Genomic DNA, 14,488 nt, shown 5'->3' with positions numbered 1-14,488 from the left:
TGTATTCACACCCTTTGCTCAAAACTTTGTTGATGCACCTTTGTCATCAATTTCAGCCTCAAGTCTTCTTGAATATGATGGACCAAGCTTGGTGCACCTATCTTTGGACACTTTTGCTCATTACTCTTTGCAGCACCTCTCAAGCTCCATCAGGTTGGATGTAGAGCGTCAGTGCACAGTCACTTTCAGATCCCTCCAGAGATGTTCAATCAGATTCAGGTCTGGGCTCTGGCTGGACCACTCAAGGACATTCACAGAGTTGTCCTGAAGCTACTCCTTTGATATCTTAACTATATGCTGAGGGTGATTGTGCTGCTGAAAGATGAACTGTCACCACAGTCTGAGGTCAAGAGCGCTCTGGAGCAGGTTTTCATCCAGGATGTCTCTGTACATTGCTACATTCATCTTTCCATCAATCACCACTGACTAGTCTCCCAGTTCCTGCTGCTGAGAAACAACCCCACAGCATGATGCTGCCACCATCATGCTTCACTGTAGGGATGGTGCCTTGTTTAATCCAAAACATGTCTGACATTCACACCAAAGAGTTCAATCTTTGTCTCATCACCAGAGAATTTTGTTTTTCATGGTCTGAGAGTCCTTCAGGTGCCTTTTGGCAAACTCCAAGTGGGCTGCCATGTGCTGTTTACTAAGGAGTGACTTCCGTCTGACCACTTTACAGGCCTGATTCGTGGATTGCTGCAGAGATGGTTGTGCTTCTGGAAGGTCCTCCTTTTTCTACAGAGGAATGCTGGAGCTCTGACAGAGTGACCAGCAGGTTCTTGTTCACCTTCCTAACTAAGGCCCTTCTCTCCAATCACTCAGTTTAGATGGGCGACCAGCTTTCGGAAGAGTCCTGGCGGATCTGAACGTCTTCCATTTATGGATAATGGAGGCCACTGTGCTCACTGGAAACTTCAAAGCAGCAGAAATGTTTCTGTACCCTTCCCTAGATTTGTGTCTTGAGACAATCCTGTCTCGAAGGTCTACAAACAATTCCTTTGACTTCATGTTTGGTTTGTGCTCTGACACTGTCCAATGCACTGTCAACTGTGAGACCTTATATGCAGACCGGTGTGTGCCTTTCCAAATTTGGTCCACTCAACTGAATGTACCCAAGATGGACTCCATTTAAGCTGTAGAAACATCTCAAGGATGATCAGTGGAAACAGGATGCACCTGAGTTCAATTTTGAGCTGGCAAAGCCTGTGAATACTTATATATATATATATTTTGTTTTTGTTTTTTCTTGTTTGTTTGTTTTTTTGTTTGTTTGTTTGTTTGTTTGTTTTCTTTTTTACCAGAAGGTTATTGTGCAGTGGTCTAGGTGTGGCTGATGATTATTTGCTGTGGCTGTGTTAATCACAGATCTTATCCTGTATAACCCTTTTCCCTCTTTTGCAGATCTCCACATTACGCCTGCCCAGAGGTCATCAGGGTAAGTGCTTTCTCTTTCTTTCATACAGTAAGATCAGCCCCAACTGTAGAATGGCTCTCACATCATGTCTCCGTCATCTCTACATCCATTTCTTTTCTTTTTCTCTGTACTATGCAAATGTTTTCAGCACCAGAATCCTTTGATTTAAATGCCCTGAGTGATAGGTTTGGTCTTCACCAGTGTGTCAATAAATAAATAAATACATTTCCAGTCTAAAATCTTTCCTTTGTTTTCTCCTTTCAGCTTGTATTTATTGAGGCCATTTCGTGTTCCTTAAACTTTTCAAGTTATTTTGATTATTCTTGAAATGCACTGTTTTTACACATCTCTTTTTATTTTATTTTGAAATTTATCAATAAGAAATTATGGTGTCTGGAAGAGACCACAACTTTTCCAAATTAAGACAGCACATGCAAATATAGAAACCACTAACACATTAAAAAAAAAAAACACTTGCATGAGTTCAACAACAGGTAAGTCCATCAAAAAAATGTCTTGCAAAATGAGAAAAAAGTTACAAACACAGAAAACACTAACATGGCCTCCAGGACATGCAGCAATTTGATTCAACAATGCACATGCTGCAAAGTGAGATGATGCATCCAAAAACAAAACCTTTGCAAATCGACACAGCATGCCGAATGATTCACAGCGCAAGAGACATTTTAAGAACCCAGAAAAAAAGAGAAATGAGATTTCAAAAATGTAAAATGAAAATGTACCATTAGAAAATGTCTATATTTCTACAGTGGCTTTAATGACACAAATTGCAAATATTACATAGTATCAGTATTCATGGGGTTTTTTCCCACCAAGTGATTTGCAGCTCAGGAAGCAGTTTCAGACTGAATGCTGCACATCTTTCAGCTGTAATCTGTGATGTACTGATTCCTCTCTGCCTCTGACAGGGAGAGAAGTATGATGGGAGGAAAGCAGATGCGTGGAGCTGTGGAGTCATCCTCTTTGCACTTTTAGTGGTGAGTGGCAGCTGCTATGGTATCAAGAGAGCTGAAAATAAATTAGCCCTCTTTCTCAAAAGGAAATCAATAGTTAACTCCTGATGTTGAAGGCAAAGTCTCATTTGTTAATCGTAAAGTTTTTTACAGACTGTAAATGGTAAATAATGGTAAATGTACTGCATTTATATAGCAGTTTTCCATCTGTATTAGGTGCTCAAAACACTTTAAAATGATGCCTCACATTCACCCATTCACACAAACACACTCATACACCGATGTCAGGATGCTGCCATGCAAGGTGCTCACTGCACACCAGGAGCAACTTCGGGATTGAGGACCTTGCCCAAGGGCTCTTAGTGATTTTCCGGTCAGGCTGGGGTTTGAACCGAGGATCCTTTAGTCTCAAGCCCAACGCTTAACCACTAGACCATCACTTCCCCTCAAGGTAATGACGAGATGTCTTTGCTACGTGGTCTCTGCAACTTATCAAATGTACAGTTCCTTAGGAAGACTCAGATGAGCTGTACTACTTGCAGTGTGACAGAATGACATGACATTGCAGCCATATGATGCATTTCCCAAAGCGTGATCCAGCGTACAAATGCCTCAGTTTTGAGGACCCCAGCAAGTGTAGAAGGCCAAGGAAATGTATAAGATATCACCTGCCTGTGGCAGGCAATTTGGCTACTTTCAAGAGATGGGGATAGAGTGCATGTCTGTTTGACAACCCAGACCCAGCGCTGTTCCAGCACACTGTGGATGCAGCAATGTGCAGTACCAGAGCATCATCCCAGACCTGGCCAAATACCAAAAACTATGAAAAGGACATGTTGCACGTTATTTAACATCCCAGTTAGCAACACAACATCAAAGTATTCATGATTGTAAGTCTATTCATGCACATGCGGTAATAATTAGTGGTCACTGATGTATTTTATTGCTATTTATTCCTCTTGCTTAGAAAGTTAGTAGGTGCATTTCCAGAAAACATCTTACTCAGCATGTGACGTACATTTTAGGAAAAGCAAAAACAATCCGATGGCCGACAGAGTGAAACGAACAGTGTTTCATCTGATAATGAAGCTTCTGAGCTTCATTCTAAAGTGATGGCTCAGATGTATTTCTTGCATTGGAAAAAATCAGAATACATTATTTTCAGGAGGTAATGGGCTTTCTATCTAACATGCCAGAATTGTCAGGGAATTTGAGGAGCTGCCGTGAGACATTATTCTCTGTTCGGTGATAGCGCATGATCCGTGCGTGAGAACTTATAGTGGACCTGCACATTGTTCTTTGGCTGGCAATCACACACAATCATTTCTATAAGTCATGCTCTTTTTTGTTTTTTGGCTGGTTCTACGACAGACATGTTGAAGCAAGTTATATGCCAAAAATACGATATTATCATCTATGACTACAAGACAGCACATCTACAAATGTGGCACGCTGTTCTTGTAGACTGATCTGAATGATGTACAGTCTGAGCCACACTCTGGTGGATCAGAAGGTGGAGGTAACAGACCATTAAGCCAGATGCCAACCACTATAAAACAAGAAGAAAAAGAAAATCAACATTCGGATGACATGGTGGTTCTAAGAGAATGAGCAAAATGTAATAAATCATGCTCTCAAAATGAAAGACAACCCTCATTAATAAATATAGGGAATAACCATACACTGCTGAATAATGAGAGAATAACCTTCATACTACTCGGCACTTGACTTGTGTGCAATTTGTATGACAGCCAGTCATTTTCAAAAGTTAATTTACAGTTAGTGAGGGAAACATGCACATGTTTAGCAACACTTTGGCATCTGTTCAGTAGTGACAAGAAGCAGTTTATGTTTGCATTCTTTGTGCCTCTTACAATACTATAATTAGCCTTTCAGCTTCTGCTTGCTAATGTGAAGTTTGCATTATAAGTGAATAATGTGACAGCTAAATTCATTTTCTTTTTGTTACATTAAGTGGTAGCACCACGTTTCAAAAGTAAAAGCAAATTTTAAACCGACCTGGGTTTTTTTCCTCTTCATAATGTTTTTTTTTTTTTTTGGGGTGTGTGTGTGGGGGGGGGGGGGGGGGGGGGGGCAGATGAGACAAATACTCCGGTACAATATATATTTAGAAAAATTAATTTTTTTATTTCAGTATTTCTAAACCTACCCTTTGTGATATTATTCATCATTAACTTTATTGAATGTTGTGTACGCTGCTATGTGATTGTGAAAAAAAGAGCAGTCTCTCTCTTTTTTTTTGTGGTCCCGTTGTGTGCGGCTTTGTGATATTATTCATCATTAACTTTGTTGTTAAGTTAATAATGCTATGTGAATGTGGAGAAAAATCCAGCTCACTCTTTTTTGTTTTGCTTTTTGTGTGTGTGTGGTAATGGCTTCCTTAATGAAAAGAGTAATATTTTAGTGGCACTTTTTTTTGTGTGTTTTTTTTTTCAAAACTTCCTATTTCTAACCCGAGCCATGGTGTAATAGCGGAATAATGGCAAAAAACATAGGAAAGAGGGGTTGAGATGGCTTGTTTTCACAGTTAAGCGTATGGTGACAGGTTAAAGTTGACCTGCAGCTGAGTGTGCACGTAACCTGTGGCGTGCAAAGCCCCCCCGGGAATACCCCTTGAAATTGCAATCCCAGCTTATCAACTCATTCAAACCCTGCATGCACCAAGTTTACAATCTTGGATATCTGCTTCAAGCAGCAACAGCAGTGAAAGCTGTAGTTTTTGCTGTTTTTATAGTATTTCTGTCTTTTTTGTGTGTGTGGTTTAATAAATCATGCACACAGTACTGTCTGACTGCTGATTGTGGACAAACCACATAATGTGTTTTTTATCAACTGGTGGTGCTAATATTGGCTAACCTGGTAGATGGTGCCAACAGCAATGACCAGTTGCATGGCACTACAAACCAAGCAGTAAAATAAAGCACTAATATAACTCCTACACCATCAGTTCTCTTCCATCAGGTCTCTGTGGTGGACTGAAATTTTTTTAGAACTCCATATTCAACATTTTAAGAGATGTCCAGCTTATTTTTTGACTTGCAGTGTTGTGTGGAACCCATTTACCTCGAGTGTGACATCATTCTAAGTCACTACTTTCGACTTCTGAGGCAAATGGAACGCAGCATAACTGTTCCAGCTCCAGAGGCGAGTCTGTTTACTTGAAGAATAACCGTTTTAGCATTTGAAGGGAATGTGTTTGTATTATCCAGTCTTGTCTCTCATTACAAAAAGACATCTGATCTTGGAACAGTTTCCCTGAACAGAATGATGTGATGGGGCTACCTAACCCATCACATAGTGACGCAAAGGGGCACTGATGAAACATTCAAATGTAACAGGTTAGGAGTGAGAATGTGTAGGTTTATACACTCTGTTGCCTCTAAGAGTGGATTTGTGAAGATTGCCAGATTGCTTTGCAATTAAATTTGCTTCACAATTGTCACCAAAATGCCACTGCATCTCGTCCAACGTATAAAATGTATGAATCAGAGTCAAGACACCAGTGCCTTTAGCGTTGCTGTGTAGTGCAGACACTCAGCAGCACAGTCACATTGTAATTCGACAGTGACAAGTGGCTAGTCAGTAAAGTATTATTTGTGTACTGTGTGCATGTATGCATGCATGTCTGTGCATGTTTTAACAAAGATGGAGGACATTTGTAACATGTCCATCGTATGAAGATAAATCTCTCCACTTCTGTTGCTTTGATTACCCACGCAGTGTAACTGACCATCTGGCTCATTTTGCATGTGCAAGAAAACAATATTCATCATCAGATCATAGAATGCGCTCTCCAGCTGGAGAACTTCCAATACCAGACCTTGTCATCACAAGTAGATGACGGATGATTCCCCCAAATCTGCATTTAGTCCTCTTTGTCATACAACCAGATTATCTCTCAGTGAACACCTGACAGGCCATTTACATGACAAGTGGAAGATGTCAGTGGCAGCGTGTTAGATGATCAGGATGGTGAAAAAGCAGCGTGATGCCTGCTTTGTGTTTTTCCCACTCTTTGTGGCAGTTTTTCTAGGTCAAACACTCTGCTCAACAGTTTTTAGTGTTGTTTTTTTCAGTGTTTTTTTTGTTTTTTTTTAATTAAAAAGTCTTTTCTGGCAGTCTTTTAAGACAATAGAGGGCACTATGTTACACCCAGACCAAAGCAGTGTCACTGCCACTTTCCACTTGATGCAGTTTTCATTTTTATGCCCACTGCCTACTTCCTCAAAATCACGATAGCACTTGCGCTCATGTGTGTCTTTTCCACATTCTGTCACAAGTACGTGCTCTAATTTTTCACATGCACAGACAGAGGTGGTGGCAGAAGACATCAATGACCATATTCTTTTCACTCATGGCAACAGCAACATGACACTTAACTAAACTGACTAAACCAATTGAACTACAAAAACACAATAAAAATCAATAACATTAACAACACTGTTAAACTAACATGAACCACAGTAACAACATTTAAAACCCAGAACTCCTATGGTGCATTGCCGCACAAACATGACGCCTGGCATTCACACCAAAGACTTCAATCTTTGGCTCATCAGTCCAGAGAATTTTGTTTCTCATGGCCTTTTGGCCATCTCCACGCAGGCTGCCATGTGCCTTTTACTAAGGAGTGGCTTCTGTCTGGTCACTCTACCATACAGGCCTGATTGGTGGATTGCTGCAGAGATGGTTGTCCTTCTGGAAGGTTCTCCTCTCTCCACAGAGGAATGCTGGAGCGCTGACAGAGTGACCAACGGGGTCTTTGTCACCTCCTTGACTAAGGCCCTTCTCCCTGATCGCTCAGTTTAGATGGGCGGCCAGCTCCAGGAAGAGTCCTGGTGTATTTGAACGTCTTCCATTTATGGATGATGGAGGCCACTGTGCTGATTGGGAACTTCAAAGCAGCAGGAATGTTTCTATATCCTTCCCCAGATTTGAGACAATCTGGCCTCGGAGGTCTACAGACAATTCCTTTGACTTCATGCTTGGTTTGTGCTCTGACGTGCACTGTCAACTGCGGGACCTATGTAGAGAGGTCTATGCCTTTCCAAATCATGCCCAATCAACTGAATTTACCCCAGGTGGACTCCAATTAAGCTGTAGAAACATCTCAAGGATGATCAGTGGAAACAGGAGGCACCTGAAGTCAATTTTGAGTTTCATGGGAAAGGCTTTGAATTCTTATGTACATGTGATTTCCTAGGTTTTTTTATTTATTTATTTAGAAATTGGTAAAAATCTCAAAAAAAAACTTTGTCACATTGTCATTATGCGGTATTATGTGTAGAATTTTGAGGAAAAAATAATTTAATCCATTTTGGAGTAAGGTTTTAACAGAAAATGTGGAAAAAGTGAAGCGCTATGAATACTTTCCATACACACTGTAACGTAGCTTTTTTGCTTGACACTTGCAGTTACCTTTGCACACAGATTACTTATGCTGTCTATCCCAATTGCTTGCCTATTAACTAAATTTCTTGTTTGCTTTTGTGGGCTGCTCAGCTGCTGCTAGAACTACAAAGACTGTTGCTATTGTCTGAATACCTTGTTCTCTGCTTTGGGGGCTCCATCCATGTTAACAGTGTTACAGATTATATAGGTTATATTTGCTACAACGCTCCCATGAATATGTTGTAGTCCAAATATAATATCCAATCCCGTTGTACCCAGTGACAAGTCATAACATAGCAAACCTCAACACATTATACACAAGTCAGGTGTAGACGTTACCCACCCATGTGCAAGAATGTGGGCAACATTACATTTCTGCCGGAGGTAATAATGAAAGTATGGAATGATATTGTCAGAAATAAACAATAATGAAAAAATAATTGACAGATTATTCTTGTGAAAGAGCACTTGTTTTGAGGTGCAGATGACTGTGGCTGGAAGAAACAAATGTGCAACAAAAACAGTTGCAAAGTTTGCAGAATTCTTCTCTGATGTAAGTGGTTTATTTCAGGCAGTGAATGTCTTTCTGTGGATTGATGTTATCTCCTGTCCTTTGTCTCTAGGGTGCTCTGCCATTTGACGACGACAACCTGAGGAATCTTTTGGAGAAGGTGAAGCTGGGAGTATTCCACATGCCTCACTTCATCCCTCCAGACTGCCAGAACCTTCTGCGTGGGATGATTGAAGTGGACGCCAGCAAGAGACTCACGGTGAGCTCCGTACCTCAGCATCAGGCCAGGCTGCAGAGCAGCAGGGAGCTCAAAATGTTCCATCACTTGACTCACACTCACTTTGCCTTTTGCAGTCTGAGCTGTTGCCTAAGGGGCTGCTCGAGCTAAATTAGGCAGTACTGCACCAAGACTTGCCTTCAGCTACAGCGCTCTGCAGAAAATCTTTTCATCTCAGGCCAAGGAAGTGTTTTTAGCTAAGAATAGATAGAAAAGATATTTAAAAAAAAAAAAAGGTTCATATGACAACTTGTTTTCGCTTAAGTTTTGCTATGATGTCATGATGAATAAATCAGTAAAACTTGTGTTTAAGTGTTATTATGCAATGTTATATAAAGCTTTATACAATTTAGAAATACAACTTTTCAAGCAGGAAAGGAAAGCATGTTTGGTTCATTTTTATCTTTTATAGTGCATAATCACACTTCATGAGGGTTTTTGTGTGTTGTTTGTTTGGTTGGTTATTATTTGTGTGTGTGTGTGTGTGTGTGTGTGTGTGTGTGTGTGTGTGTGTGTGTGTGTGTGTGTGTGTGTGTGTGTGTGTGTGCATGCGTGCGCGTCTGTGTGTCCTCGAAGCTGAAGGTTGAATTCCCAACCCTAATGAAATCTGAAAATCACTGTACCACCACACACAAGACAAAGATTAAGTATTTCCATTTATATTTTGTGTATTTGTATTATATGAATATCGGTATGTGAAAATACAGTGCAAATTTGTAATCCTTCCAAATTTGCATCCTATTGTAGCCCCTGCCAATGCTGAGGTGTTGTGTGAACTCTGAATCTAATTTGCAGTTGTTTAATTGGTATCCCAGTGCACTATATATACTATCATTGCGGTATTGTATCACTTCCTGTTCCGGAGCACAGCGGTGTTTTGCTGTATCTGTTAGCTGTTTAATCTGGCAGTTAGATTGATCTAGATAACGATTTGTTTCACAGTGTAATCTTCACGTGCCTTAACTAAAGCACTCTGTCTGCTGAATCACCTCTAAATTATTTATACATTATTCACTTTGTGTGTTTTTAGGAATCCGCTAGCTTAGCGCAGCTACTAGCACTTAGCCGGTTTAGCATGGCGGCTTCTCCTGTCTCTCCCGCACTTTTCTGCTCTGGGTGTGAAATGTTTAGTTATTCCTCAGCCTCCTTTAGCAGTAATGGTACTTGTAATAAGTGTAGCTTATTCGTAGCTTTGGAGGCCAGACTGGGCGAATTGGAGACTCGGCTCCGCACCATGGAAAATTCTACAGCTAGCCAGGCCCCTGTAGTCGGTGCGGACCAAGGTAGCTTAGCCGCCGTTAGTTTCCTTCCAGCAGATCCCGAGCAGCCGGGAAAGCAGGCGGACTGGGTGACTGTGAGAAGGAAGCGTAGCCCTAAACAGAAGCCCCGTGTACACCGCCAACCCGTTCACATTTCTAACCGTTTTTCCCCACTCGGCGACACACCCGCCGAGGATCAAACTCTGGTTATTGGCGACTCTGTTTTGAGAAATGTGAATTTAGCGACACCGGCAACCATAGTCAATTGTCTTCCAGGGGCCAGAGCAGGCGACATTGAAGGAAATTTGAAACTGCTGGCTAAGGCTAAGCGTAAATTTGGTAAGATTGTAATTCACGTCGGCAGTAATGACACCCGGTTACGCCAATCGGAGCTCACTAAAATTAACATTGAATCGGTGTGTAACTTTGCAAAAACAATGTCAGACTCTGTAGTTTTCTCTGGGCCCCTCCCCAATCGGACCGGGAGTGACATGTTTAGCCGCATGTTCTCCCTGAACTGCTGGCTGTCTGAGTGGTGTCCAAAAAATGAGGTGGGCTTCATAGATAATTGGCAAAGCTTCTGGGGAAAACCTGGTCTTGTTAGGAGAGACGGCATCCATCCCACTTTGGATGGAGCAGCTCTCATTTCTAGAAATCTGGCCAATTTTCTTAAATCCTCCAAACCGTGACTATCCAGGGTTGGGACCAGGAAGTAAGGGTTGTAGTCTTACACACCTCTCTGCAGCTTCTCTCCCCCTGCCATCCCCTCATTACCCCATCCCCGTAGAGACGGTGCCTGCTCCCAGACCACCAATAACCAGCAAAAATCTATTTAAGCATAAAAATTCAAAAAGAAAAAATAATATAGCACCTTCAACTGCACCACAGACTAAAACAGTTAAATGTGGTCTATTAAACATTAGGTCTCTCTCTTCTAAGTCCCTGTTAGTAAATGATATAATAATTGATCAACATATTGATTTATTCTGCCTTACAGAAACCTGGTTACAGCAGGATGAATATGTTAGTTTAAAAGAGTCAACACCCCCGAGTCACACTAACTGCCAGAACGCTCGTAGCATGGGCCGAGGTGGAGGATTAGCAGCAATCTTCCATTCCAGCTTATTAATTAATCCAAAACCCAGACAGAGCTTTAATTCATTTGAAAGCTTGACTCTTAGTCTGTCCATCCAAATTGGAAGTCCCAAAAAACAGTTTTATTTGTTATTATCTATCGTCCACCTGGTCGTTACTGTGAGTTTCTCTGTGAATTTTCAGACCTTTTGTCTGACTTAGTGCTTAGCTCAGATAAGATAATTATAGTGGGAGATTTTAACATCCACACAGATGCTGAGAATGACAGCCTCAACACTGCATTTAATCTATTATTAGACTCAATTGGTTTTGCTCAAAATGTAAATGAGTCCACTCAACACTTTAATCATATCTTAGATCTTGTTCTGACTTATGGTATGGAAATTGAAGACTTAACAGCATTCCCTGAAAACTCCCTTCTGTCCGATCATTTCTTAATAACATTTACATTTACTCTGATGGACTACCCAGCAGTTGGGAATAAGTTTCATTACACTAGAAGTCTTTCAGAAAGCACTGTAACTAGGTTTAAGGATATGATTCCTTCTTTATGTTCTCTAATGCCATATACCAACACAGTGCAGAGTAGCTACCTAAACTCTGTGAGTGAGATAGAGTATCTCGTCAATAGTTTTACATCCTCATTGAAGACAACTTTGGATGCTGTAGCTCCTCTGAAAAAGAGAGCTTTAAATCAGAAGTGCCTGACTCCATGGTATAACTCACAAACTCGCAGCTTAAAGCAGATAACCCGTAAGTTGGAGAGGAAATGGCATCTCACTAATTTAGAAGAGCTTCACTTAGCCTGGAAAAAGAGTCTGTTGCTCTATAAAAAAGCCCTCTGTAAAGCTAGGACATCTTACTACTCATCACTAATTGAAGAAAATAAGAAGAACCCCAGGTTTCTTTTCAGCACTGTAGCCAGGCTGACAAAGAGTCAGAGCTCTATTGAGCCGAGTATTCCTTTAACTTTAACTAGTAATGACTTCATGACTTTCTTTGCTAATAAAATTCTAACTATTAGAGAAAAAATTACTCATAACCATCCCAAACACATATCATTATCTTTGGCTGCTTTCAGTGATGCCGGTATTTGGTTTGACTCTTTCTCTCCGATTGTTCTGTCTGAGTTATTTTCATTAGTTACTTCCTCCAAACCATCAACATGTCTATTAGACCCCATTCCTACCAGGCTGCTCAAGGAAGCCCTACCATTAATTAATGCTTCGATCTTAAATATGATCAATCTATCTTTATTAGTTGGCTATGTAGCACAGGCTTTTAAGGTGGCAGTAATTAAACCATTACTTAAAAAGCCATCACTTGACCCAGCTATCTTAGCTAATTATAGGCCAATCTCCAACCTTCCTTTTCTCTCAAAAATTCTTGAAAGGGTAGTTGTAAAACAGCTAACTAATCATCTGCAGAGGAATGGTCTATTTGAAGAGTTTCAGTCAGGTTTTAGAATCCATCATAGTACAGAAACAGCATTAGTGAAGGTTACAATTGATCTTCTTATGCTCTCAGACAGTGGACTCATCTCTGTGCTTGTTCTGTTAGACCTCAGTGCTGCTTTTGATACTGTTGACCATAAAATTTTATTACAGAGATTAGAGCATGCCATAGGTATTAAAGGCACTGCGCTGCAGTGGTTTGAATCATATTTATCTAATAGATTACAATTTGTTCATGTAAATGGGGAATCTTCTTCACAGACTAAGGTCAATTATGGAGTTCCACAAGGTTCTGTGCTAGGACCAATTTTATTCACTTTATACATGCTTCCCTTAGGCAGTATTATTAGACAGCATTGCTTAAATTTTCATTGTTACGCAGATGATACCCAGCTTTATCTATCCATGAAGCCAGAGGACACACACCAATTAGCTAAACTGCAGGATTGTCTTACAGACATAAAGACATGGATGACCTCTAATTTCCTGCTTTTAAACTCAAATAAAACTGAAGTTATTGTACTTGGCCCCACAAATCTTAGAAACATGGTGTCGAACCAGATCCTTACTCTGGATGGCATTACCCTGACCTCTAGTAATACTGTGAGAAATCTTGGAGTCATTTTTGATCAGGATATGTCATTCAATGCGCATATTAAACAAATATGTAGGACTGCTTTTTTGCATTTGCGCAATATCTCTAAAATTAGAAAGGTCTTGTCTCAGAGTGATGCTGAAAAACTAATTCATGCATTTATTTCCTCTAGGCTGGACTATTGTAATTCATTATTATCAGGTTGTCCTAAAAGTTCCCTGAAAAGCCTTCAGTTAATTCAAAATGCTGCAGCTAGAGTGCTAACAGGGACTAGAAGGAGAGAGCATATCTCACCCATATTGGCCTCTCTTCATTGGCTTCCTGTTAATTCTAGAATAGAATTTAAAATTCTTCTTCTTACTTATAAGGTTTTGAATAATCAGGTCCCATCTTATCTTAGGGACCTCGTAGTACCATATCACCCCAATAGAGCGCTTCGCTCTCAGACTGCAGGCTTACTCGTAGTTCACAGGGTTTGTAAGAGTAGAATGGGAGGCAGAGCCTTCAGCTTTCAGGCTCCTCTCCTGTGGAACCAGCTCCCAATTCAGATCAGGGAGACAGACACCCTCTCTACTTTTAAGATTAGGCTTAAAACTTTCCTTTTTGCTAAAGCTTATAGTTAGGGCTGGATCAGGTGACCCTGAACCATCCCTTAGTTATGCTGCTATAGACGTAGACTGCTGGGGGGTTCCCATGATGCACTGAGTGTTTCTTTCTCCTTTTGCTCTGTATGCACCACTCTGCATTTAATCATTAGTGATTGATCTCTACTCCCCTCCACAGCATGTATTTTTCCTGGTTCTCTCCCTCAGCCCCAACCAGTCCCAGCAGAAGACTGCCCCTCCCTGAGCCTGGTTCTGCTGGAGGTTTCTTCCTGTTAAAAAGGGAGTTTTTCCTTCCCACTGTTGCCAAGTGCTTGCTCACAGGGGGTCTTTTTGACCGTTGGGGTTTTTCCGTAATTATTGTATGGCCTTGCCTTACAATATAAGGCGCCTTGGGGCAACAGTTTGTTGTGATTTGGCGCTAAATAAATAAAATTGATTTGATTTGATTTGATTGGGCCACACTGGTGGTCCGTCTCCATTTCCACTTTCCTGCAGAAACAAAACAGTCATTAACAATTCTTCTATTGTCTTCTGTTTTCTGTTGCAGTTAGAGCAGATCCAGAAGCACATGTGGTACCTGTAAGTATTACTGACTGTCAACATTCTCAATACAAAATGCTGGTCTGTGTTTGCATGAGACAACAAATGCAATTGCAACTAATACAGTAATACTCCACCACCATTTTTAATGAGAGTTCTGCAAATATGAGAAGAAAAAGGACCATGCAGTCAGAGTTTGAATTAAACAGCAAGACCCCCATCGCGCCTTTGATCATTTGATTGTTGTTGGACATATTTCAGAGTTCATATAGCAGTAATCCTGTTAAACCGAAAGTATGCTTCCAGTGATGTTGTGTTTGAGTAATTTTATGGACAAAGTCTGTTGTTG

At 40.7% G+C, this 14,488-nt stretch overlaps 1 protein-coding gene across 1 annotated transcript in view; it reads left to right on the top strand.

Annotated features, from left to right (window-relative positions):
• The window catches only part of LOC117504370 (serine/threonine-protein kinase BRSK2-like), a 175,379-nt gene that overhangs the window by 60,089 nt on the left and 100,802 nt on the right, over nt 1-14,488 (top strand). Inside the window, exons 5-8 of the mRNA XM_034163836.1 lie at nt 1,405-1,438; nt 2,347-2,415; nt 8,427-8,573; nt 14,147-14,178. Coding sequence (XP_034019727.1) covers nt 1,405-1,438; nt 2,347-2,415; nt 8,427-8,573; nt 14,147-14,178 — 282 coding nt within the window. The remainder of the gene's footprint in view (nt 1-1,404; nt 1,439-2,346; nt 2,416-8,426; nt 8,574-14,146; nt 14,179-14,488) is intronic.

The sequence above is a fragment of the Thalassophryne amazonica genome, chromosome 2, assembly GCF_902500255.1.
Source record: "Thalassophryne amazonica chromosome 2, fThaAma1.1, whole genome shotgun sequence".
Taxonomy (NCBI): Eukaryota; Metazoa; Chordata; class Actinopteri; order Batrachoidiformes; family Batrachoididae; genus Thalassophryne; species Thalassophryne amazonica.
Note: the sequence above shows the minus strand (reverse complement) of the source record. Positions and strands in the feature narration are given on the sequence as shown.